At 36.8% G+C, this 27,136-nt stretch overlaps 3 protein-coding genes across 6 annotated transcripts; 2 read left to right on the forward strand and 1 right to left on the reverse strand.

Moving 5' to 3' along the window:
* Positions 1 to 1,948: 1,948 nt before the first annotated feature.
* LOC113463068 (probable prefoldin subunit 2) lies at positions 1,949 to 7,153 on the forward strand. Of its 2 annotated transcripts, XM_039132510.1 has the most exons (3): positions 1,952 to 2,125; positions 2,224 to 2,295; positions 6,491 to 7,153. In XM_039132510.1, exon 3 carries the CDS (start codon positions 6,495 to 6,497, stop codon positions 6,933 to 6,935), a length of 441 nt encoding a protein of 146 aa, XP_038988438.1. In that variant the 5' UTR covers positions 1,952 to 2,125; positions 2,224 to 2,295; positions 6,491 to 6,494; the 3' UTR covers positions 6,936 to 7,153. The 2 variants fall into 2 exon arrangements, with proteins under 2 accessions (XP_038988437.1, XP_038988438.1); XM_039132509.1 differs by lacking the exon at positions 2,224 to 2,295 and having other exon boundaries at positions 1,949 to 2,125.
* A 3,108-nt stretch (positions 7,154 to 10,261) lies between these two features.
* LOC120112744 lies at positions 10,262 to 11,422 on the forward strand. Its single transcript, XM_039132515.1, has one exon. The coding sequence runs from the start codon at positions 10,682 to 10,684 to the stop codon at positions 11,246 to 11,248; it is 567 nt and encodes a 188-aa protein (XP_038988443.1). The 5' UTR covers positions 10,262 to 10,681; the 3' UTR covers positions 11,249 to 11,422.
* An 861-nt stretch (positions 11,423 to 12,283) lies between these two features.
* On the reverse strand, positions 12,284 to 25,456 carry LOC120112743 (CTP synthase-like). 3 transcript variants are annotated; one of them, XM_039132513.1, is made up of 23 exons: positions 25,229 to 25,453; positions 23,670 to 23,749; positions 20,533 to 20,619; positions 20,404 to 20,454; positions 20,171 to 20,288; positions 20,011 to 20,067; positions 18,810 to 18,874; positions 18,484 to 18,567; positions 17,397 to 17,447; positions 17,253 to 17,315; positions 17,045 to 17,091; positions 16,869 to 16,938; positions 16,719 to 16,781; positions 15,509 to 15,598; positions 15,382 to 15,420; positions 15,094 to 15,243; positions 14,934 to 15,011; positions 14,766 to 14,851; positions 14,475 to 14,523; positions 13,521 to 13,601; positions 13,344 to 13,437; positions 12,686 to 12,788; positions 12,284 to 12,593 (listed from the first exon to the last, which is right to left on the reverse strand). In XM_039132513.1, the coding sequence occupies exons 1-22, from the start codon at positions 25,371 to 25,373 to the stop codon at positions 12,709 to 12,711; spliced, it is 1,728 nt and encodes a 575-aa protein (XP_038988441.1). In that variant the 5' UTR covers positions 25,374 to 25,453; the 3' UTR covers positions 12,284 to 12,593; positions 12,686 to 12,708. The 3 variants fall into 3 exon arrangements, with proteins under 3 accessions (XP_038988441.1, XP_038988440.1, XP_038988442.1); XM_039132512.1 differs by having other exon boundaries at positions 16,719 to 16,938; positions 25,229 to 25,456; XM_039132514.1 differs by lacking the exon at positions 18,484 to 18,567 and having other exon boundaries at positions 25,229 to 25,454.
* Between the last annotated feature and the right edge of the window lie 1,680 nt (positions 25,457 to 27,136).

Consider the following 27,136-nt stretch of genomic DNA (forward strand, 5'->3'; position numbering starts at 1 on the left):
GTTATTTTATGTTATCAATTCTTAGATTAGTTGTTCCTCAGACCATTATTTAAGTTATAGGTCATATGGATTTACATTGTAAGTCTATGTATATGTATATATTTAATAAAATTATATAAAGGTTAGTCTTGGGTGCATGGTTGTACCTGAGATTTTTCTTGTGCAGCTAGCTACTCTTTATTTGTCATTTTGTTGGAAGGAGGACATTTATGTAAAGTAAATACCTGTTTTCCTGGGTCCTAAGGTACTAATAAATGATGCTGAAAATTGCAGCCGTTTACATAACATAAATACCTTGAATGCTCACACTTAGGATGTCAATTGTGGCCGAGCATATCTCTAGTAATCCATGTTCCACAAAATGTAACTCTTTTGTTTTCCCCCTTCTAGTGCACACATTATGTGTATGCACACAAGATCATTAAGCCATAGAATATGATTAATAAGATTGTGAGTATTTTCTACCTGCTTAACCACATGTCTCAAAGCATAGGGTGAATTATAAAGGATAAAACTAAATGGCATTATATTTGACCTATGTAGGATGCCAAACATGTGTACATGTTCAAGTGAATGTGTATAACATGTTATTGCTTTTTTCTTTGGTTCTGGTTTACATATGAATATATTTAGTGGATTGTAGGTTGATAACTATCTATCAAAAACTCCTTCCATTAGACAAACACATCAAATTCCTATGTGATGAATGCCAAATAAATAACATGATCTGAAAACAATATCAGAACAGAACACCTAATTATGTTAAATGTGATGGATAACTCACACTTAGGATCTATCAAAAACTCCTTTTATCTTACAAAATCGTCGGTTTCGAATGTGATGAATATCGTGAATAATATGTTTGAGAGACTCAAACCAAAATATCGAATTGTGTTAAATGGATTGATAGGATGATATATCCATCGAATACTCCTTTCATCTTATAAAGTCATCCATTTCAAATGTGATGAAAGCCAAATAATTAACTTAATTAAAAGATAATATCAAAGTAGAAATTTTAGCTCCATTTCTTTCATGGATTGATTGGATGCTAGGTATCGAACAAATATGCCTTTTTATCTCATAAAGCCCTATGATCCAGACGTGATGAGACCATAACTATAACAATTCATAAAAAATATTTCTCTTATTCTTTTGAATCAAATGATTTGGATCATGATAGCGAAAAATAAATGAAAAAAAATTAAATATTTTGTTGGTTTTGCTTTTATTTTTAATCGCATTTTTTTTCTTTTTTGTTAGGGGACTATAATTTCTTTATAGGGAATAGGAACAACAGGCCAATCAAAAATGAAAATAGATTTATCAAGCTTCATAAATATAACTCAACTTATAATCAACTTGGAGAATCATAATAGTTATTGGGCAACTTAGGTAACTCAAGCCTAACTAGATCCAGTATGACTTAAATTTAAGTTGGTATCGCAACTCTTAATATTGAGGAGGTTTCTCCATGCAGTTGCTAGGAAATTTGCAACATAAAGAAAGCATCACTTTGTCACCCTCCCTCTCTCTCCAGCTTAGAATGCCAAGGCCCACTCCCACCCCCCTTCATCACTCGCCATGTTTTAATCTAATTGGAGGCATGATATCCCATGCAATCTATTATTATGAAGGAGATGTTTGGGGATGAAGTTTGTCATGAAACATCAAAGATTCAAAAAAAAAAATTATGATATACTTAAGCATCACATAAGTTTGTAAATTGAATTTTAAGAAAATTATGATAGAGCTTTTATTTTGTAATTATATAATTATTTTAAATACTATCTTATTATTTTACGTAATCAAATTGAGCTGAATTTGATCAAATACGAGCAAGTTGTGTGAGGTTGGATTTAGCAATTTTGGAGCCGGCTGGAAATTTACCAAAACCACCTCGTCTTATCCCGGGTTGCACGACTCTTGAAGCTTGCATATTTTAATACTTTTCCCATCCAAGGCAAGCCGAGCGGTCGGCTCTCTGCTCCCAAATCCCAACCTCCCCTTCTCCTCTTCCCTCCGCTCCGGCGCCGCCCGTTCACCGCCGCCTACCACCGTAGGACCGTCCCGGCGTCCGACCGCGCTGCCCGAACGCCGTCCGCGGTCTCTCCCTTGTTACAAGGTTGACCTTTTCCCCCTTCTTCTTCTTCTTCTTCTTCCTTCTACTCCACCTTCGTTAATCTGTTCCAACTGGGCTTCTCATCCCCGCTTCTATCTCAGATCCCTAGGCTTGTAGTTTATTCTAGGGTTTCTTAACCATCCAAAAGCTACGCTTTTTGCCCCGGATTCCTGGTCAGTTTCGAATCTTACTCGAGATTTTTTTTTCCCTAGGTTTTAAAAAAATGTTAATTCATTTATACAACTATCGATAGTTTGGAGAATATAATGTTTGTTTATCTGATTTAGATTTCTGATCTCTAAGCCATTTTAATTCAAATTTGGAACTTTCCATGTTTATTCTGTGAACCTGTTATAAGGATCTAGCGTTTGATTCAGTGATGTAGTGGGAGTAAAATTAGATTCTTGTGCTTGATTTTTCGGTTCGGTAATACCGATCTTGCCGCAGAAAAGGAATTATAGTATTAGGATGGTTGGTGATTAGAGGGACCGGATGCCATGTTTGAGATAATTACACTATTCTTATCTTTGTTTATTTTAGTTTTCCTTCTCGACCTGTTATCTTTCACTTGAAAATTTCGATTTTCCATTGCCATTTGAAGGACCTACTTCTGTGATAGAGTCATGAGACTTAGCATTCTGCTCAAAGAGTATATTGAGCTTCATGGGCAGATCAGCTTCCAACATATAGAATTTGGCATTCGGTTTACCTTACTGATATTGATACTCCCTTGAGTCACAAGCTTTAGGGATTGGTTTTGTCAAAAATGTTCAAATATAAGGTTGTTAGTTGATCTTTAGAACCTCAAGCTATCTGTGTTATTATTCCTTTTGTAGTTGGACGGATGCAGGTCAGTGATTTCAAGCCATTAACTGATATGGGTTAATCAGTGGCAACTTGTTAGCAAGTTGGATCAAGTGCAGTTGGGCTGCAAGCATGCCTGCTTAAAATGGGTTTTTGCATGATTTTGGATTGACTCATATTATATTGGTCGCAGAACTCGTTTCTGATGTAGTCTCCATATGAGGGTTGGGTTTAGTTGGGTTTAGTTGGGTTTCTCGGGTCAAGTTCGTTCTTATATAAACCCAAACCCAATTCATAAGGACATGTCTGGATTTGGTTGGTTAAATGTATCAATGTTTTGCATGCAAAGAAACAACCATAAATTGTAGGCATTATGAACAACTCACTTCTGTTGTAATTAGTTCGTAACATATGGAAGTTAAGCTAAAAAACATAACTAACTGATTAATTACATAAAATAGTTAGATATAGCACATTCAAATTCTGTTAACAGAAGTGAACACATATCAATGGCATGCAACACTTGCATCTTCTGTAATGCTTATCTAAACGTGTTCACATTGTCTCACTAAAATCAAAGCTAACATGCTGATTTTATCAAAAATTCAACATTACTAATTGCACTTAAGGCATTCTGTGGTGGTCTGGGAAAAAATGTACTTGTACTAGTTCAGGTTGGGGTAGTTTTGCATGGGGCCTAACATGGTAAATAACTGATTTAAGCTGCACCTTTTTTAATAACTGGGCCTAAAAATATTTCAAATGATTTCAGTCTGGACTGGGTCGTGTCAATTTTTGATCAAACTTGGAGCCAGAACAGGTTACTTTAATTCAATTGTGGTCTTATGTATCGTACTTTGGACCAAATGAACTTGACAATTGACAATCCATTTTGCGTAATGAACTTACACTGCAATTTGGCATAAAGTTTTGGTTCAGTCTCATCAAAGTGGCTTCACGTGCTTTGTAGATTATTGTTGATAGTTTTGCCATAGTTGCCAATTGCATGAATATATCTACTAAGACTGTTTATTGAACATCTTTGCTGAGGCAGATCCTCAAGGATGTAGAAAAGTTTGATCTTGTTTAGTGCTTGGAGTCGCTATAAGAGGGAAGATTTCTTTATCCACTTGAACGGTGCGAGCGGAAAGAGCGAGCCACAAAAGCAATCTCAGGCAGGAACCTCATGTTTCTCATAGTTGATGCTCCGCTTGGGGAGAAAGAAATGTTAGGCTGGTAGCTATTGCTGGCCCAGGCAAGAGTTGCACGTGGTTTATATTAATCCTCGGATTAAGTAGAGAACCTAGACAATGATTTGAAAGTAGAGAACCAAACTCCCTTTGCTGAATTTGGTTCTTAGTTACCTTTTCCACGTGTGATATGGGGGAGGGGTTGCCCCTAAAAGGTCCAAGGATATTGGCAGCAATTGTGCAAGTACAGCATTTTGATTCATTTTGCTGTCAAAAAAGATGAGAGGGGCAAATGGCTGCAGTATGTGCGGAGTTTGCATAGCTAAGGAAGAAGCCATCTGTCACATGCGTTTTTCTTTCCATGTGATGTTGTCTACATGGAATGGGTAGCGTGGCAGGGATCTTGTCATAGAAATATACCCTTTTGTTCAATCAATGTTCTTATTTGGAAGCCCAGTGGAGATGAATTGCTCTTGTATTATTCTAGTATCATTAATTTTGGCTTTGAAGCTATATGTTGCAAGCTTGGAAGTCATAGCCTAAAAGAACTTTGAAGTTAATTTGAGTGAAAATTTTCAATATATATTGACCGAGTCAGGAATTGTCTATGTGCTAGGCTAGTGCATTGACTGGCATCACTCTTTGTCTGTCAATTCGATTTTTCTTTTCCTTTTGCTGCTGTTGTTTTCATGCTCTTAAATTGTAATTTGGGAAGGTAGATGTGGTGCATAATTGGAGTCCACAAGGAATGAAGGAATCTCCTTTCTTTCTGTCATCAACAGTATTATATTTGTAGCTTAACAGATGTTGGCTGTTGTGGTTTTAAAAGATGTTTTATGCTTCAATTAGTTTCCCAACCATCTACCGCTGGTTGTCTTGATCCATCAACTTTTAGTGATGAAACTTTTGTCAGCTTTGATATTTATCTTTTGGTATTGAAGTTTCGAGCTGTAAATGTTTGTTTATGATCTTCGGGATCATCTTTTGCTCTTTGAAAACCCAATCTTTCCTGAATCTTCATTTTTTGTGATTGTTCAATCTTGAAAATACTTTATGATGAAAAATGTCCTTGCAAGGAAGTGTCATATCAAGGCTGGGAGCTAAATCGAGAAGAGCTTTGATTGGTACTCATGATTTTATACTATGGGTTTGGATGGTGATGGATGCCAAAGTAATTGGTAGAAATGCTATGTCAGTCTTAAGTATCTCATATCTTGCTAATGTCAGTCCATAGTAAACATGATGCATGTAAACATGTCTAATTTTTGTAAATATCATACATTATGCGTCCTTTAGAAGATGTGCGGTTAAGTTTAATAAGACATAGTTCAAAAGACATGGATGTTAACAAGTCAAAGCAATGAACTCTTTTGGAAAATATAATTTCAAAAAGAAGGATTTTGTCAAATATTTGGGTTCTAGTAGGTATCAAGTGTATAGGCAACTTTATCAAAACATACCTTTTATTATGCAATATTATAGAACAAAGTGAGCCCATGGTCAGTACATTCTGCCTCGCATTAGAAAGTTCTATTATGGTGCACAGTGGTACTGTACAAGACAATGGGAATGAGTCGCAAGGAAAGTTGTATAGCAAGGAAGAGTTTAATGCATAGCTGATGCACCTATTCTGGAACTTACCATTTTCCCTTGATTCCTACATGTCATTTTACGTATTGGAAGCATGAATAAGTGATAATTATATGGTTCTTTAGCAAATGACAATGGCATGTGCTCGAAAAAATTAATTTTTATGTGTTACTAGGTGGCCTGCAAATTTGGGCCCACCTTGTGCTTCCTCCAATTCATTCTTGAGAATATAAAATTTGATCAGGAGCAAGGGTCAAAGGAGTAGTAGTGGGTTCCATGCTGGTTTGCAATCAGTATAGCATGGTTCTTGTGCATACCATACTGTACCAACACATGGTATAGTATTTGGTGTTGGCACAACAAAAGGGACAGCGACACCAACTATGTACAGTAAAATATTGAGGGGCATACTGAGCACTGATTCCCTCCCTATATGCTACCATATATCTGGCATGAACCGGTATGAATTGGTACTTCAACTCTTGGTTGGGGGTTGTATTTGGTTTTATAAGTCCGCCTTTGTTGAATCAATAGCACAGTGTGTTGGATCTCTGATCAATGCTTGAATAACATGTGATGGAAATGATTCTCCAATGGTATATGTCCATGTTGAACTGCAAGACCTGGAGGAAGTGCAGAGCAATTTAATTCATCCATTATTTGCTGTAAACAGAAATTCGAGAATGCTTGATGGTAGACAAAATGACAAAATGTTGACGATAGTTTGACAAATTTTTGCTGCTTTATATTTGCATTTATCTTATCGAATTCTTCGCATTTTCAGGAACATGGCAAGCAAAGCTAGTGGTGATATCAGGGAACCGATGAATGAGCAAGCAATTGCAAATATGTATGCGACCATGCGCTCTGAGATGAGCCAGTTCTACTCAAAGATCACAGAATTAGAGATGGAAGTCAGCGAGCATTCCCTTGTAATTGGTGCAATACAGCCGCTCGATCCCTCAAGGCGCTGCTATCGGATGGTTGGTGGTGTGCTGGTAGAGAGGACGGTTAAGGAGGTCCTGCCTGCAGTGCAGCGCAACAAGGCAGGCCTTGAAGAGGTCATTGCTCGCCTTAACGAGGCATTGGAGAAGAAGAAAAAAGAGATCGCGGAGTTTGAGTTGAAGCATAAGATCAAGATCAGGAAAGCAGACACCGAGGCTAACGATGACGGTAACCGTAAAGAAGGTTCTGCTCAGGGTGTTCTTGTAGGTCCGGCAAATGAGTAGGGCGAGGGATGGTACATTAAGCTACAAAGAGTTAAACTTCTAGATGGAAATGTGGTTACGTTAACTGCGAGCATGGATGCTATTGTATTTTTGTGTTAAAGGATACATATTTGCGTTTGGTTTTGGACTGCCTCAAAAAATGACAAGCTTAAGTGGATAAATGCTGTGAATGCTTCAACTTCGACAAATCTTTAGTTCTCTGTTATCAGTTGACCTTTCTTCTTTGTATGTTTGAAAGCCCGTTGCACCGGGTGTGTATCATTGTATTGTGGGATGTATTTCCTGCCGCTCCATGCTATGGGTTTGGATGACAGGTCAAATGGGAAACATAAGCGGATGGCTGAAATCTGGAAATCAAGAAATTACAAAATGGGAAACAAAATGGTCTTGTAATTGGAATATCCAGAAGGATTGATGTCCTTTCTCCTCCAAATTTCTTAATTTTGCAACCTAGAGGCTCTGTTTATTTTCTATACAGTGGTGTCGCTTGAAGAACTTGGAGGATTTTCTCATCCATATAAAGTTATCTACGGTATCTATAGTATTCATCTACATCAACAAGATTGAAATATTCATTTGTGTTGGAGCTGGTGAGAGTTTATACTATCAATGTGTGAATTAGTTTACACCGAGTGCATACCGAAAGTAAATCCTTGGGCTCATTAATACTGAATTGGCAAATTAATACTTGATCATCTATATATTTTGAACGCAACAATCTCTGCAAGCTCGACCAACTAATCTTCTCATGTTATGTGTTATAGAAGACCTTTTGTGTGCATCAAATGGGAAGAAGCTTATTGCTTCTGCTACAACACAAGCTCCCCTCTCTCTTGTCATTCTTGCTGTGGTATAACTGAAACAGTGTGTGACGTGGGTGGTGTTCTCTCACGTAGGATTCCAGCCATCTATAATGGAAGAAAGCTATTCTGGCAAAGGAGCAACAAAAGCAAGGGCGAAGCTGCATGCAATGGTGATGAGGATTCACTTTTTTTTGTTATTGTTAGGATCATGACTTCTTTGTTCTTTACGGAACTTTTGCTTGGCTTGCACTCCGGAGATGGGTGAGCTGGAAAAGCTTCATGGCTTCCACCCATGACACTTTTCTGCCGTGAATGAGACCAACTAGGATGATAGAAGTGAAGTGGCAAACAAGCTAACAGAAGGGGAAGGATGCATGACTGACGGAGAGGGTTTTGGCAACCAAATTAATGAGTGCAATCAAAATTCACCATCTCCGTATCAGACTTCGTATCGGTGCAACATTAGGAGTATTAGTATAGTATGGTATGAAATTTTTTTGGTATAGCGAGCATTGGTATGCCATCCGTACCGAACCAATATGATATGGTATGTTTTGTACTATTTTGTTTATACCAATATGGCATACCATGAATACAATCGAAACCATCAATTGGGTTCGCTGTTTTGTGCCTTCTAGAGTGGGATCTACTCACTATGAGAGATTTCTCCTTGAACTAGCAATTGCATGTTCCATTAACACAAATGAGGCCATAACCCTGTGGTGGTAGTCCTTTTAGGGGGGCGAGGAGGTGGTGTTTTGGAAACTTGTGCTGTTCCAACACAGGTTATTATAGGTGGCACAAGTTAGCCCACGAGCACGTATGAGCATGGACATTCGATTAGCTATGATTTAGTGCGATTCAAATGAAATCCAACAAGATTGAGTTTGTTTATAGTTGAATTTGATTCATAAAAAAGAAATTTGTTAAGAGTTGAATTTGACACCGGGAGCTAGCTTGGCATAATTTGAGTCATGCAAAGTTGGTAGAAACTCTGTAACTAATAAATACATCATGTCAGGGTTAGTTTGGATCAATCACATAGCGTAGACCGAAAGATATTCATTTAGACCTAATTTTCTATCTAAATCTATTCATATATGGTTAAAATTGGAACATCCGACTAATATTCATATATGTATTCGTATCTGTTAAAAGAATAAATATAGATATGAATAAAAAACTATCCAATCAGTATTGAAATATCTATCTTTATTTGTAATTCTATTTAATTTTATATAAACTTATAAATTTTTTTAGAAAATACATGATTACAACAACGTGCTGGTAACTCGATTTACATCTATAAGCATTTAAAATAAATATAAATATATTTTTTTATTTGACTGACTTATATATATATATATATATATATATATATATATATATATATATATTAGTATTCAGTCCGTATCTACCGCTATCGAGCCCAATAATAAAAATTCTCATCACGTATCTGATGTTATCCGGATCTAGCCAAACAAATTGCAAAAAAATTTTACCCTTAGCTGGAAGATGGGATGATTTATATGGTATATATTTATCCACAAAATCCATATCCTTTGCCGTATAAGTGTCGCATTGTATTCCTTTCACATGATCGTGACAGAAGCAGTCTCGGGACCCACCACTGGAACCAGCCAAGCACAGCCATAAACAAGATGTGGGGCCCTCGCTACTACTCGACAAACAGGTGTCCAGCTGTCGCCATCTAGAGAGAGACAGAGTCATACGGCCATCTCCACGCGGTTGTGGAGTCCAACCTTGCGCGTTCTCCATCCCATCAAACAACCAGCTTTGCTATAATTCCAGCAAGCTATTTACTGCTCCAAAAGACCTTATTAGGATCCTTCCTCTACACTTTCTAAGAGAGAGAGAGATTTCCACAGGGTACTCGTTTCGTAGTGTAAAAGCAAAATAAAAAAAAGAATCCTATGAGTTTTGAATGGAGTGTGACATTCTATGAGTTGCGGCTAGCCTCATTTCCCAAAATACCCAGCTTAGTCGATAAGTTGTACGTATGGTTAATTTTTAGAAAACTTAACATCCATTCTTTTTTTTATCAGACCATAACATTCGATTTCTTGATCACTATTATTTTATTTTTAATGCTGAACATGCTTATATAGAATTGCAGATACTTATGCTTGTATCATACATATTGATATAGTTCTTACACACAATTATAGTTTACTCGCATATGTACATGCTTATATCTACTTGTACATAATTAGTTGTAGCTCTGTATGTATTAAATATTAAGTGTGTACAGCCACTAGGAACCAAGAATTAAAAAAAAAATTGAAACTTTAGTCGGGACTAGAAGTTATAGTCTAATTAATGAAGAGACCGGCTATCAAGTTATTATTGATTGAATTTTTTTTTGAATAATCGAGCATAAAATGGACGTAAAGGTACAAAAAAAATACAAAAATGATGCATAAAACAAGAAATAATTTTATTGTAGATGAAAAAGAGAGAGACAGGATATTATCAATTGAACTTGTGAATGAAGAGAGAGCAGTGATACAAGCACCAATTAATAGTGATTGTTCTTTGTTTACGTTCTTGTTATTTTCTTGCATGTCGAAGGGCATTTTTCCAAAAAAAAAGCTTGCCCTCTCCTACTCAAAACCGTGTACGATCCTGGGATCCATTTCCACCTGCCAGACTCGTAATATTTTATCCCAAGTCCACCGTTTTTAATCGAGTCATCTCAACGGAAACCAGCTCATCATCCCAAGCGAGCGCGTCTCAAGATTCTCCACATAAAAGCCAGACCCCCCACCCATCCACCCAAACCAAGTGCTCTCCCCCCACCACCTTCCTTCAAAGCCCAGCATTTCCAAACAAGTTCTCAGTTCTCTCTTTTTCTCATCAACATCGCTGCTCTTCTTACAACTACTTGCTGCTGGTGCTAAGAAGCAATCATCTTCATCTACCATGGCGAAGAAGAAAGCAACATTGACAAGCCGAGCATGGAACTTGCTTCGCATGGCCTTGTTGTGGGCAAGGAAAGGTGGTTCCTTGAAGCGGCGGCTAATGGCCGATCTCCACTTCATTGCGAGTCATCTCAAGAGACTTGGAGCCGGTGACCACCCCTATGGAGAGCTCCACCATGGCGAGCGAGAGCTGTCATTCGATGAGACCCCCACATTCCGCTTCAAGCTACGCCGGCCTCGCTTCCCATGCATCCAGCCGCCCACCAAATTTGACGACAATGATGATGATGACAGCAGTGTCTTCTATAAGACAGGCAATCCGAAGAGCTGTAGCTACTTTCAGAATGAAATGGAAGAAGAGGACGTAACCGATCATGATGAAGGTGGTCACGATTATGATGATGATAGATCGAAACGTGGAGCAGTCCATGAAGATGATGATGAAGAAGAAGAAGAGATTGACTCGAAGGCTGAGGACTTCATAGCGAAGTTCTACGAGCAGATGAAGCTGCAACGCCAAGTCTCGCTGCTGCAGTACAATGAGATGCTTGACAGAGGCATGAGTTGAAAGAAGCATAATACCACCAGAGGTTGGAATTTCTTCTCGTGTGGATGCTCTTTCAATCCTCTGTATCTATCTACTTCTCCATTCTTTATTTGCGGCAATGCTGTATATAATAATGGAGTTTTCCAATAAGTTGTGGCTCATTTAGTGCATAATCTGCTCCTTCTCTCTTAAAAATTTGTTTCCCTTGAGTTTGGACATAGAGAAAATAAAGTTTCAGGAACTAAAGTTGCATTATGAAAATACACTGCAAGAGATGTATAGAAACCTTCCTCAGATGCTGTCTCACAGCCCTTAAACCTTTTACCATACCTGGAATCCAGGCAAATAAGCACTCAGCTGATGCCCGGAAACAATACTATTGTGATACTACTGTAATTGAAATTTGACAGTTCTGTAACTCTGAAGTCAGCACCACTCTGCAATCAAAGTAGCCATCATCTTCATCAGAGACAGCTTCTTTAACTATGTAAATACAAGCGAAAAATCCATTATCATTAATCAATTCAATCTCTCAGCAGTCTAGACATCACTTTTGTGGACACAGCTTTCCATACAACCAATACTAATCAACGTTCGCTGCCATTCATTCTATACAGAATGACAACCCACATTACAATGTGATCTTCCCTTCAAAACCTCAATGGCCTAAAAATGCAACAAATATCTGAGGAGCTTTCAGCAGAGGTGGCTCCGAAGCAACCCCAATCTACCAGTGAGCAAAATTCTAGACCAAATTCCGACATAATGTTTTTGAGTAGCAGCAGAATTCATGCTGTCCATCATCATCCTCATGGCCGCTTCCAAAATGCGAGGCCTGAAGTGGCAAACTCAGGTGACCAACCTCCAGAGCTAGCACTTTTCAACTAACAAATTATTAGTTGATCAGAGGAGTCATTATCCTCAAAATTCTGTGTTTTGTCAACTCCTCCATACCGATAGCAACAATGGTTACTAGATATCTTTAAATAGAATGAAAATCAAAGCAATCACCTGGTAATCAAACATGCACAAGGAAAGATAAAAGGGACCAAAGGGTGGCACTGGAGCAATGATCTTTACCATACTATGGATCTCTAGAATTAGAGTTTATATAGAAAGCTGGAAAACTGACTTCCATAATTGTCCAACAAGGAGCATTCCAAAAACCAATAAATGGATAAAATTATATTTGAGAAGAACCGCAAATAAAAAATTGTTGCTCTGGAAAAAGTACACAATACTCTCCATATTGAATCTTGATGCAGCTCCAGCTTGACATCAGTAGCAACAAAAACGCAGCAACTTAGCCTTGGTACAAAACATGCATTGCCCCTAAGATTTTTTTATTTTATTTTGAAGATATTCCCTACAAGAATTGGAAGACCATAAATTTGAGTCATGATTCAGGATTACAGATATGGTTAATCATGAATAGACACTCATAAGCTGATGGTTTACCTCCTAAAGTGGGGGCACTAGAGTCACCGAGGGGCTTCTGCACTCGAATCAGAAATCCTCTTCAGATACGGCTGCAGTTGTCCGGTTGCTGCCAATATAAGACCTACAGCAGAAAAGAAGAGCTATCACCTCTTGGAAAATTAACTCACTGCTTTAAATATTAAAAAGGATGGTTAAACCTATGCATGTTCTGATTTAAATTTCATCGCAAAGAAATCATCAATGGTTGGGCAATCTATCGCAATAAATTATGGCATGAATATCATGTGCCCGTTATCTCAAGCTTAAGGAAACTGACAAGTCAGATTAACAGGACTCGGCTAATGAAAATGATAAATGGCCAATATATGTGTTTTTTTGTTACTCATGACTGAAATTACTCTGCAGATCTGGTCAGCAAAATTTGTTACTGCTGCACAAAAAGTCACTTTGACCCTTCAGACTCTATTCAATGAGATAAGTTGTCAAAATTACATGATTTCAACCTCAGAAATGTCACAGAATAGCAGTAATAGAGTTAATAAGCCTTTTCCTAGATTATTTTGTCCAATAAAAGATATTCATTTCATATTTAAAAAAAAAAAAATTCTGTGCAAGGAATTATTTTTTTTAAAAAAAAAAGTGTGTGAGATATATCTTACTAAGTTGCAAAGGTTACCTAAAACCAGAGCTGAAGGTTTTCCAGGCCTTGATTTGAATTCCGGATGAAACTGCACACCAACGTAATAGGGATGATCTTGTAGTTCTACAATCTGCTCAACGATGACAAAAGGAATCATCATATATAGTTTGTCAGGGCATAAAATCAGCATAAGCTAAATTACGAGCTCAATACCTCCATTCTTCTTCCACTTTCATCACTTCCTACAAACTTTAGGCCCGCACTTTCCAAGTTTCCGATAAAATCAGGGTTCACCTATAGCATGGTAAATTGTAAGCATATTATTCAAGGCTTTGGATGTTAAATTGCGAATACTAACAATTATTGCCATATATATGAATTTACCTGCACAATTAACTTTTACACATATCTAAAAAGAGCATAGACTTTTAATTGAAATAGACGAAAATCCCATTAACCTTTAAATTCTTTGCAGGTCATACTCTTACATAGTGTCAGATGGCTGAATCAAGAGAAGTAACATGGGGATGATGGAAATTTAAATTAACAACTTTTTGACAAGAAGTTGATAGTATCACCAATATGATAAAAAGAAAATCATTTTATGGACACAAAATACTTGAGGAAACAGTTCCATGATGTTGTATTGTATGAAAAGTAGAGTACCATATGCAGGCCTTGTCTAGGCAATGGGAGACCAACATAAATCCACACGTTACATGAATTTTAAAGAGAGTTCTGGTGGTATCTTTTGACACCAAGACAACCTATGTTGTAGTTCAAGAACAAAGGTGTAAAAGCTCAGGCTCTCTGTTCATGTTAATTCCAGAATTATAAAGAAGTTATTGTGCACTTGTTCATTTTCTTATCCTACCATCATAAAAGAAAGGAGGGGAGCTTTTCTTTGTCATCCTATATCACTTTACCTCTAGAGTCCTTGGCCTTAATAATATATAACTAGAAAAAAGAGCTTCTTGATTGCAAATAACATTGGATATGTTATGTCAAAAAAAAAAAAACTGCAAGGATAAAACAACAGAACTGTCTGCAAATGTTAGACAAGAAAAAATAACATGCCATATATGCATTCATCAAGATTAGAGGAAAAAAGATGAAAAAGAAAGAAAGTATGCCACGTGTCACAAAAATTTAGTATTTACAACTAACCTCGTATCTGTGACGGTGGCGTTCATCCACATAGGCAGAATTTCCGTATCTAGCATTTCACAGAAATTATTAAGATTAGATAAATGAAAATAACAGTGCAAACATGCTAAAGTAATTTAGATGACATAAAATGCTATGATATGATGGTTTTCCGATAATCATGTAAGTGCATGTTTTCAAATAACACGAACTTGCACATTATGGAGTGTGAATTCCATCCAATGTATTAGCTTACAGTTGTCAAAATCTAACCAAGAATAGATTCAGAAGAGCGAAAGGTTTATGTCATACAGCTTTGAGGTAATACAGTCAGGATTCTGGAAGAATGTTCTCCGTGACCCCAATCTCATTGTACTTCCCATGTGTGTTCTTGAACCCTGCATACATTTTGATGACATGATAAGGTCAAGTCTTTGTTTGTTTCAAAACATATGTAGCCTTGCTTGACTAGCCAAATACCTCAGGCATGAATATCACAACACGATGTGGTGTTTCAGGATCAAACTCTTCACTGTTTGCTTTTCCCAAACCTAAAACCTAACAAAATTTCACAAAAATAAGAGGGGAAAAGTAAAGAAGAGGAAAGAAGAGAAACAGAAGTTACAAATAAGATATATACATATCGAGAAATTTCAATCACAGAGATCTGCATCCCCAAGCAAATGCCAAGATATGGAACTCTGTTCTCTCTAGCATATTTTGCAGCCAATATCATTCCTGGCACCCCACGGTCGCCAAATCCACCAGGTACCAAAATGCATGAAGAACTCTGAAAAATTGGATCATGTAACTAATAGTTTTCTTGTATAGAAGATTATGTGTGTGTTATTATGTAAAATAGATGCTCTGAGACATTCTATAGAATTTCTGCAAACAAGAAGGTAATCGGCATCAATTGAATTCTTACCTTCAGAGCTTCCCATGCTACAGCATGCGCCTCCGGTGTCTGTATTTGAAGAAAAAGACCCAGCATATTACTTTAGAAAGGCAACAAGAGATATCCTTTATTTACAAATGGCTAGAGAAATTTATACCGTTTTTGCACTTTCATCTTCGAGGTCAGATGCTGCAATCCATTGTATTGATGGCTTCAGTGAGCAAGAAACACAGGCATGCAGAAGGGCCTGCAATGTGAGGTTCCATGAGAAGCATACAATTAGACATTACTCTTTAACATTCTAGTGTCAAACAAATCATATAATCAAATCAATTTAAGTAGGCTTGGCTGAAATAATGGCCATATTATACAAAGCTATTGTTTCATGGAGGGTCATATCCAGAAAAAATTTGTGAATCTGACCGAGATGAACAAGAATGAAGATAAGCACAGCCATAGCTAGTTTTTCTGGTTTATAGAAAATGCTAAACAGGTTTTGCATGTGGTAGAACCAAAAAAAAACTTTAAAAAGGTATGAAACCAATGTAAGTTGAAGGATACACGAAACATGATCCTCATTTCCTTATAATTCCATCTTTTGATTTTAAATTTCTTTTCTAACATTGTCTTTTCCACTGGAAAACTATTCAACTTCTTGTTTCTGATAGATAGTCCACCTTGTCATATTAGAACTATTGCCAATACCATCAATACCATAGCATGCGAATCTGCTTCAAACAGAAAATAAATAGATAAATGAATAGAAGCAGAAATTTTAACGGGTGAGTTCTTGACAGTATGAAAAGCAGCATGAGTGAACCAGCTGCGTACGCATTCGTCTGATTCTCAATTTTATAGCCACTTACTTTACTCCAGGAATGTGTGTTCCTAATTTTTAACCAACTTTGGGGAATCTCATAAACTAACAAGATTGAACTTGTTGACAACTCTATTACTAAAAAGAAGACTCTTGAATTGTGATTGAAGGGTCTGAAAAGGTGGGAACAGAATAGATTTGATGAAACTAGTGAAATATAAGAAGCCACTCCTTTCTAGGACAGATGGGACTGGTCCTCTCGGTATGTTGTGATTTTGTTAAATTATAAATTGACTGCCTATATTGGTTGTGGCACTAGCAATGAAATTTGAGTTTGCAATTTTTGTTCACCCTTATATACACTACACATTTTACAATTCTTAGACTACCTGAATTTCTTTACTAGAATTGTAAGCCTGACAAAACTCTTCAGACATAAAAGTTGCAGTTTAGCATCCCAAAGCTGCAGGCTGCCAGAACAATAGGTGCTAACAGACCTTTCCACAGAAAAACTAAATCAAAACATGATTTTACGTAATTGAAATCACACCTTCACTACAGATAAATAAGAGTCTGTCAGGCCAGTATACTTTCCAACCATAGCTATTTTAACCTGCAGGAAAATGGTGCCTTCATCAGTCATACGACTAGAAAAGAAAAATATTGGCACATAGCATGATGGGTTGTTGATGATACTGACAGAGTTTGTGAGGTTATCATATGCCTCTGCCATTATTGTCCACCCTTTTAAATCTGGAGGAGTAGCAATACTGAAATAAAGCTTCAATAATTAATCCTATAATTTTATATGGTGCTTAAAGATATCACCCTCGTAGAAACTATGAGTAATCACTAAGACTAAAATGTGTCTCTTACCTGAGACAATCCAACTGCTTTAATATAGCTTCGTGTGCATTTTGGTTCTGAAGAAAGGCTATCAGTCAGAATGTTGAGCCAACAAGATATAAGCATTTTCAGGTCAACGACTTTATGTGATACATATCATTTTTTTTTATAATTATACATATCATTTTATTAAAAGCATAAATTATGTGAAGTTTGGAACACAGGATATTGATCTCACCCGAAGTAACAGTGGAACATGCCAAATGTTTGGAACATCATGGATGTTAAGAATATTAGCAACCTATTGAAGACAAGAATAATTCGAACAATGAGATCCCGAAGATTAAAGAGTTACGAACCACTTGATAGCAAAAAAACTTACCGGGACATGACAAAATTGTGACAGTTTCTCTTTCGTACTTTCTTGTAAAGGCTGAAAATTTAAAGAAAAGTATATCTTAAATTCTTCCAGGGTTAAATTAAAATTTATGAACAGGAAAAGATCAAGCATGGAAATAAGTGGCAACTTAAAGAAATTTCAAGATTTGTGGAATCTCAAGAGCTATAAGACTAAAAGCTGATGATTACCAAGCCTGGCATCATTGACTGCAAAAGATAACTGGCAAATAAGTTCGTGATCAAAAATCAAAAAGGCAGAATTGCAAGGGACCAATTCAACAGGATCTAGAAAACAAAATTCAATAGCTATGTAGCTGCTAAGCCCAAAATGTTACAAGTCGAGTCAGATAACAGGCAATCGCAAATAGAAGAATCTATATGCTGTAACAGTATGGAAATAACTTATGTAGAAAAAGTAAGTCATAAATAAATTGCCCAACTATGAGCATCATAAGGAAAAAAGAAACACACTATGAAATCTTTCCAATGGAGTAATATATGATTTCATAATAAGAAGACCAAAATTACAAATCTGATAATGACATGCTTAAAAGAAATTTTAAACAATGGTAAAATCTCTGAAATCTGAATGCATCCCAAGGTAAAGCAAGTGCGAAAGTTAACTTTCTAAAATGAAATTAAACAAAAACATATAAAAAATTTGAAATGATGCTATCAAGAAAAAATATATTTTCTATTTTCTTTTTATAATAATGCTTCATTTCTTATAAGAAACCAAATAAATTAGAATTTATGTGAGACTATAACATAGAAGGCAACACTCTGAAATCAACAAAACATTTAACAGTCATTGAATTTATGAATGATCAAAATTCCTGTTCTGATAATGTTGTAGTATCAATTCAACCTATATCTCAAAGCTCAAGGTAAGAGTAGTGAAGTAGAAATCCTTTTTTGATCGGTGAAAGATACAACACCTACCACTACAAACATGCAACCCAGTTGAACCTATCTAAATAAGTCCATAGTGAAGACATGAAAACACATAAAAAAATTGTCATGCATGAGCTATGCATCATTCTCTTGTCGATCAAGCCCAAAGTGCTCACCTGAGCTGAGCGGCATGCCAATAAATCAGGAGTCAAACCTAATGCCCTTAATTCACGGACACTATGTTGTGTTGGCTTTGTTTTCTACAAAGTAAAAGCATTAACATTAGGCATTATGTTCACAGAAAGCAGCAAATAGTTTATATAATACAAACATCTAATTTCTGCTAGACTATAGTTTAGAATTCCATAATGTTCTATGAGGGGAAAAAATAATTAAGTGTACACATGCTGTACTTTCCATCATCTTGTGAAAAATTGATTTTTTTCTTACTTCTAACTTTATAATTTATTTTGTGGAACAAAGTGCAGGAAGGAATATTTACTTGCTCACCAACTACGCCCAATACTGGTACAAGGCTCACATGAATGAGGCAGAAGTTCTCTTTACCTGATTAGGAACCAAAATCATTCATGAGACACACAGAAACAGCATTACAAGAGAAATATCATTCATGACTCATGAGGCACAAGTTCACTACATGATTCGATTTATACATTTAACTAACAACAGCACATGCAAACGAACAAAATATTATAACTATACAGAATAAATGCAATAATAAACAGTTAATGGAAGCAAAACAGCCATTACAAGAGAAAACTATGCTGTAAAATCAAATGGTTGGTTTTATGATGCTCACAAAAAATTAGAAAACACCTCAGAAACACCTAAATCAGCAGGTATTGGACATATAAACCAACTAATAATCTCTTCAGCAACAACTAATCAGTCTTAACTATACAGATTTATGAATAGGATTATAATTTTATCTTAAGGGTGGCATAATCAGGAGCAAGGCTATATTCTTAAATATATAAATTTTGCAAAAATATTGGCCTTCATGGATTTCATGCAACATAAAACATAGTACTTGCAATAATCACAGGTGGTTAGCCCATTCCAGATTTTTATCCCAAAAATTTACTTAGAAAGAGATAGAGAGATGTAGATTATTCCTAAAAAGGAAGGGGAAAAAAGGAGGAGGAGGAGGAGGAGGAGATGCTGCAGTGAGGTTTCCTATCTTAGCTTCTTGAGAAACGCTAGAACAGATGTGTATAAATGCTTTAAGGGATTCAAAGAAGACAAGTGATAGTTGTCAGAGACTATGTTTATCAGGTGGTAGGCAAATCCTGCTGGATATGAACAAATCCTGAAAAAGGCCCACCAATTCAGATTCCCACGTATGTAGACTTTGGCATAAAATTAACTCAAATGTCAGATTTAGGAGGCATGTTGTATATTCTTATAATATAAGTAAAACCATATGCAAAACAAATGCCACCTAGAGCATGAAGTTGTCCATGCTTTGAGACATAGCATATGTGTATAGGCCAAGGACTGCAAAAGGCTATTATAGTTAAGGGTACTGCACATGTAATCATATTCATAACACGTCTGTCGATTGACTACACTCAACAGTAATGTAAAGCCAAAGGTGATAGTAGGCCTAGATGTCAAGTAACTACAAATAAAGAGTAAAAGGAAAAAGTGATGGTAGATCTAGGTAATTGTTGTAAACATACCAACAGAAAATGACAGCTGGCGCAAGGCTTCAATGAAAGGCATTGATTCAATATCACCTGGTACACCCATGAAATAGAGTTCCAACTGCATAAGAACATCTAAAGTGGCCCAAGCCTTTGCAGTAACACCTGTTAATGTAAATGTTCTGTTAGCTCATACCCACAGTCCCACCCAACTCTATTACACACACGTCAGCTGGGCCCCTTTTTCCATCGACCGGAGTAGATGATACTCTCTCAATCCGGTTCTTTATGGCATCTGTGATGTGAGGGACAACCTGGGATCCAGGATAATAAGCAAGCAACTCTTCAATTACTAAATAGCAATCAAAGTGATTTTGTTGACAAAATATATGATTATATTTAAACAAAAGTGGCCCACAAAGGTAGTACCTGGACAGTCTTTCCAAGATAATCACCCTTCCTTTCCTTGTCAATGACAGACTGAAACAGCATAGATTATGTCAGAAATTCTAAGAACACTTTGAGCGGGCAAAGTGTTTTTGCATAGAAGGAACTCACCCGATATATCTTCCCTGTAGTTATATTGTTGTCTCTAGTCAGGGTGACGTCCAAGAAGCGCTCATAGTTTCCCAAATCCAAATCAACCTATAAATGAAACACATTCACAATGATACATGATATAGAAGCAGTATAATAGGTAACAGAGATAAGTAGGTAAAAGACGAAAACAAACACAAACCAGAAACACAAAATCTCCTAAATCTCTAGTTACTCCAAATTCAAGAATTATGGTTGATAATCTTGTCTGTATTAGTCACTACTAGGACTAATGAAACATGAGATAAAGAATATGATCATTAAACCTGATCTAAAAAGAAAATTCAAATTTACCTGGTTCTGTGAAGTATAATGATCCATTAGTCAACAGGTTATGTCGCAGAATTCCATGTAGTTTTCTTTTTCAATTTCACAAGAAAGTTGAAGTCCAAATTCCAAATATATGAGGTTATACAGACGTACATATAAGGAGCCTTGTCTTTCAAGTAAAAAGCCCTTAAAGTCTGTTTGGAAAATTCTTCTACTCTTTGATGTAACATGAGCTCAGCTCAGGTCAAAATTTCCATATTGCAATTGAACATAACTCTTGTCAATTAACTACTTCAGGTTTGAACCCTAAATTAGTGGACAAAGGGTCCGGGGGTTGAAAATGCTACTTAAACATAAAATTCAACTTCTTCCATGGGAAAATCAGAGCAAAAGGCGATTTTAACAATATCTAAAAGAGTTTATGCGAAAAGGACCATGACAAGTAGAGCTCCAAAACAAAAAATTAAGGTCTTTTACCTCAAAGAGAAAGAAATCATATCAGAGCACTTGTGCACCATGTCAGAAGAGACCAAAAAGTTGAGACAATAGCAACTAAAATAAACAAAAACCAAGTAGACCCTATCAAAATCCCAACCTGTAACAACTGCAACTAACGGCGAATAAGACTTTCTTTAGAACATAGACAACCTGCCTCAGTTTCTTCTGAGAAATCCATATGTATCTTCCCAACCATTACTTCTAGCGCGATGCTTTGGCTAAAAGACCAGTCCTAATACTTTCATTTGCCCACCATTCAAGGCTTCGGAGAAAATATATCCTCAAGTCCATTTCAAAATTTTGGGAATAATACTTTTCCCCTTGACCCTAAACTAAGAAGGGTGGGAAGCAAAACAAATATAGTGCATACAGTAAACTGCAGAAATTCTGGTAGTAAGAGAAATGCAGTAAAATATAGTCCTCTATGGGGGCGTTTGGTAACCCCAACAGGATCACCACGGTGATCTAAGATCCACGATGATCTAAGATCCCCGGTGATCCGAATACTGGGGTGACTTGATCTCCAGCGATCTAAGATCACTGTGTTTGGTAGGCTATGGTCCAGTGATTAAAAATCCATGGATATCCATGAGTAACTTATTTGGTATAGTACAGGGATCCAAGATCACCGACCACATAATACCACAAATACCCCTGATATATCTTACATAGATTTTTTATGTGTTTTTAATTCTTACGAATCAAAAATGTAAGTCAATATGCTAATTCCTATAATAGCTCCATAATTTTGTCGCATATTCTACTTTTAGGAGCCCTTAATAAGTTTCTTTTGCTTAATCCCCTATAAAAAAAAATTTGATTCTTTGACGACCATTCATGCTAATAAAATTTACTATAGATCTTTAGCACTGTTTCCATCTATTTATGGTTGATAGCAATAGTGCTCTAACCTTAGATAGCAATAGTGCCTCATCAATTTAATATGATTCTTGAATGGAAGCACGGAAAAGTAATTACTCTAAAAGAAGGCCCATGAAACTGATTAAATAACTGAGATAATGCTTGGCAATACTGGTTGCCATGTCAAGCAAGAGGAGAATAGGAAAAGGTTATCCCACGGCACTTCATGGAATTTGTCCAGAAAGGGACAAATTCACTAGAGAAGGCAGGGGCATTATGAGAAATTCACTCCATCTAACTAATAAAAATCTTATCCCACCATCTCCCCTTCGAGTACCCAAGCAGCAACTGCAACATCACAGCACAGCAACCGTTCAACCACAGAAGAAAACTCTCCACCTCCCTTCCATCAAGGGGGAAGACTTGTAGCCAGCTCCTGTTCCCTTTTATATGGGGCCTTTGCTTCCTCAAATCTCACGGTCAGACACAGAAAACAGGGCAAGGAACCTCCCTACCCCGCCCCCCTCTCTCTCTCTCCTCTCTTTATTTCATAGCAAGTCGGTGCCTTTTTGCTTTCTCTCTTTCTTCTGTGGTTATCTTATCTTTGCCTCCCGGAAGCCTTCCTTTGAGCGAAGGCTTTCCTTTTTTATTAGCATTCGGACTCCTTTCTTGCGCTCGCTGGAAAGGAGAGCAGAGAGATGAGAGAGATCGGAGCGGAGATAGGGAAGAGGTAACGACTCGAGCATAAAAAAAGGTTGAGGGGTATTTTGGTCTATAATTTTCAACCTAGGATCACTGCCTTGGGGTGATCTTTGATTTTCGACCTCAAGGACGGGTACCCCATCACTAGGTTGGGCGGTGATTTGGATGATGGAGGTGATTTAGGATCATCGCCACGTAGGATCACCGTGGTGCAACCAAACGCGGCGATCTCATCACCTCCACCCCCATCACCCTTGATCCTAGGCCAATCACCCCATACCAAACGCGCCCTATATACACAGCATGATAACAGCAATGTCTACAATTCCCATGGGTGTAGAGGAACAAACTTGTTACAATCGAAAACATTATTTGCATAACCAATGAACCTTATGTGACTTGCACAGCTCAAATTCATGCAAAGTTAAAAAGAAATGAATGAAAAAATATACCAACGATAATTCACCTGAAACAAGCACAAGGTACAGCATATAGAACTAAGAAATGGTAAATATAAAAAGAGATGTGATGAGTCTTGGTTTAAGCTCCTCCGGATTATTTATTACAGACTAATGACTAAATGCTATGCCAGAACTATATACATGAAACCGGGAGCAGGGAATATCAAATTATTGGTCCAAGCCTCCAATAGATTTAAGAAAGAAAGTAGACCATAAAAAACAAAATCGTGATCAACAATTATCCTATCAGATATGTGTAGGCAAATGCTAGAAAATTGAAGTAAAATTAAGGTAAAGAAAGAAAACCTCGCCGCCATCATCAAGAACAAAAACTTCCCCATGTTCAAATGGAGACATGGTCCCTGCATCCGTGTTCAAGTATGGATCTGCATCCAGCAGTAAGTAACATGTATTAGCAAACTAATAATATACCAAGAATCTGAAAGCACAACAGAAATGAGCCTAATAAAAATCCTTACAAGACATGATGTTGAAAAAATAAAGATTGGAGAATACTTCAGCAGTTAAACTCCAGCTAAAACCAATCAGAGACAGACCAAGATTGCAAGTGGTTGTGAGAGAATGAAAGAAGATACCAGTCAACAAGAACTCTTTGCAGATTAAAGATTTCAAGAAAATTCGAAAGGAAAACAGTCTACAAATATGTAAGCTTCCAGGGTTTGTTTTGAATAATGTTTTTCTGTGGGTGTAAAACACCAAATCAGAAAAGGGGTGTTGCTCGGAATCTTGTAAAAGCTTTAGAAGGTTCAAGATAAACATAAAGGACACTTCACATTCACATCAAAATCCCATGAATCCAAAGCTAAACTGGATTTGTTTCACAAAGAAAATAATTCAAGAACAATCTACAATTGAAATAAAGATAAAGACGGGTAACCAAGAAAAATATTTCACATTCCGAACCAAGCCAAATAAACGCAAAGCTAAAAAAAGAGAAAACAAAAAGAAACAGCCAAAAGAAGCCCTTTAAAAGAGAATCTATGGAACACAGGTGACGAAAAAAAAAACTACACTTTCCCTAAAAAGCCCCAACATGTTCAGCTTTGAAAAAAGAATAGAAACAACAATGGATACTACCGAAAAGGTTTTTTTATTTTTAAAGAAGGATCATCAAAAAGAGTTAGAAATACCGGTGACTAGAGGAAATACTTCGCATTCTTAACAAAAACACAATCACTTTAAAGCTAAAGAAAACAATCACGATAAGCTCTTTTAATAAGAATTCATTCAAGAAAGAGCAGTGATTTAGATGATTGGAGTACATACATCTCAAAAATACCCAATAAAATCCAAAACGAAAGAAAGCTATCAACCACAAAGAAAAAACCACACGAAACCCCATTAAAGTAAAATCCATAAAAAGATAGGAAGGGAATACAGATGACTAAAGCTGATGAAAACTAAGAACCACACAGAAAACACTTCACATTTCCTATAAAACCAAACAATCTAATGCTAATGAAAAATAATAACCACACAGAAAACCCTCAAAAGAAATTCTTCTTAATGAAAATCGAAACAAGACTATAATTTACAACAACAAATACAAGAAGCACTTTTTAAAGAACAGTCTATGAAATAAAGAAACGAAATGCGAATAAAACAAGGAGATACTTCGCATACCCAACAAAACGAAACCAAATCCAAAGCTAAATAAAATCATTAAACACAAAGGAAAAACAAATGAAACCCTTTTTTTGAGTAGAATCAACGAAAATACTCCATATTCCCATTAAAAAAATCAAATCGATAGCTAAATAGAACTTAAAACTGCATGGAACCAATCAAAAAAGTTTCTTTTCGACAAAGAACCGATGAATGAGAGAAAAGAGGTGGAAAAGAACCGATTTTGATGGACGTGACGCGGAGGCCGCAGGCCTTGAGGACGACGCCGATGCTGCTGGCCGTGACGCCCTTCCCGAGGCCGCTGACCACGCCGCCGGTCACCAGGACGTACTTCATCTGCCGCCCCCCCGCTCCCCGCTCCATTTCGCGCCCTTATCCCTCACCGTCCGGTGAACCGACTCCGATTCCCCCCCCTCTCTATCGCCCGCTTGCTCCCGAGCTCTCGAAGGAGGCGTAACTGCTAGCGAGAGAGCTAACGGGATGGAAATAAAAAATAAAAGGGTTTATGTTATGATGCTCCGCAGGAACATCACTGTCAGCGTATTCAAATCACTTACGTTCATTGCGTCCGATTTTATTTTTTTTCATATATATCCTTTTAAATGTATAAAATTATTAAATATTTTTATAAAACTATTATTTGTATGAATATTTTAATTTTTTTAAGCACCCTATCTCTAATATTGTTAAAAAATTAAATAGTTTAAAATTAAAATAATTAAAATATTTTTATGGGTAGATATAAAAAAATATTAGAAGCATAAATACTTAAATTTTTTATTAAAAAATCAAAACTTAGCTAGATAAATAGATTGCGTTCATGGGCGGTTACAAATGCGTCTGTAGTTATCCGGGCTATTTCACCATCCCGAAATCATTCAATTCGGAATTTACCTAACAAACAAATAGAAATTAGGACAGTGCATCCTACCAACTCGATAGATAAGTCGTACTTTTTCTAATTTTGGTTTACTAGTTGATTAAATTAGCTTTAACCTTCAGCACCCAACATCACAAGTAAGCATCCCCTCCCCTCCCTCTCTCTCTTTTTTTTTTTTTTTTTTTTTTTTTTTTGTCCTACCCCACAGCCTAAGAATCCATTCGCCTTGAGACGATAAGGACTTTTAAGCCCCCTCTCTCTCTCTCTCTCTTCTCCTTCCTTTTTGACTTTTTTTCCATTTCGATACATCCTAAAATGGCACAACACAGCTTTGTATCACGTCAAATTGATGACCGGCTGGTACACCAGTCTGGCAAACCTTGGTTCTAATGCTTCCTTCAATTTTTAGTTACTTCGGATCAAAGTTACAATGCAAATGAAAATGTAGCATGCCAAGTTGCAATCATTATGTTTGATTTATTTGCAGCTGCAATCATTTTAAAAATATAGTATGAAGCAACCTTGTCATTGCACCAATAATAAGAGCTTCATGCACCAAGTTGCCTTTATTTTTCTAATTGTAACTACTATAACTGAAGTTACAATCTCGTTAAATAAGATGGGATAAATCAATCTTGGTTAGGTGTAGATTGATTGTCACCTTCTGATGATTTGCATCTCAGGTTACGGACAATTAGCCCTAACTTCCAAGCACAAATTGCATCGTCAATTATAACGTTAACACTATCCATCTTCGTTCAATTACTTTGCAGCAAAGTTTGCTTCGTTCTTGAGCTAAGCATGAACTGTGCTCTGACCACTGAATTGAGCTCAAACAACTTACATCTGAGCTTAATGTAGCTTCTACTCACAAGGAGGATCCAATTGGTGGTGCAAGTGGGCAAGGCAACTAAAACCCTAACTCATGCCAAACTAGAGGCGGAAACAATCTGTGTATCCATGGAGCAGACATGTATTCCAAATTAAGTCCGATCAAGTGAGGCATGCATCTCCAATTTGAAAAGCCGAAACCAAGTAATCCAACAAAATTTGGTGCAAAGATTCGATTGAACCCCTTGTACTTCACTTAATGCCCACTAAAAGAGACGACTTGATCCATTCACTCCTAGTGTTTGGTCCGATCATGATTTATTAAAGTCTTAGATATCAACCTAGTCTTGTCGGGCTCCAATTAGACCCAACCCAACCAAATTGCAACCTTGGAACGGAGTCTATGAGTGGCTTA

This window comes from Phoenix dactylifera, chromosome 12 (assembly GCF_009389715.1).
Source record: "Phoenix dactylifera cultivar Barhee BC4 chromosome 12, palm_55x_up_171113_PBpolish2nd_filt_p, whole genome shotgun sequence".
NCBI lineage: Eukaryota > Viridiplantae > Streptophyta > Magnoliopsida > Arecales > Arecaceae > Phoenix > Phoenix dactylifera.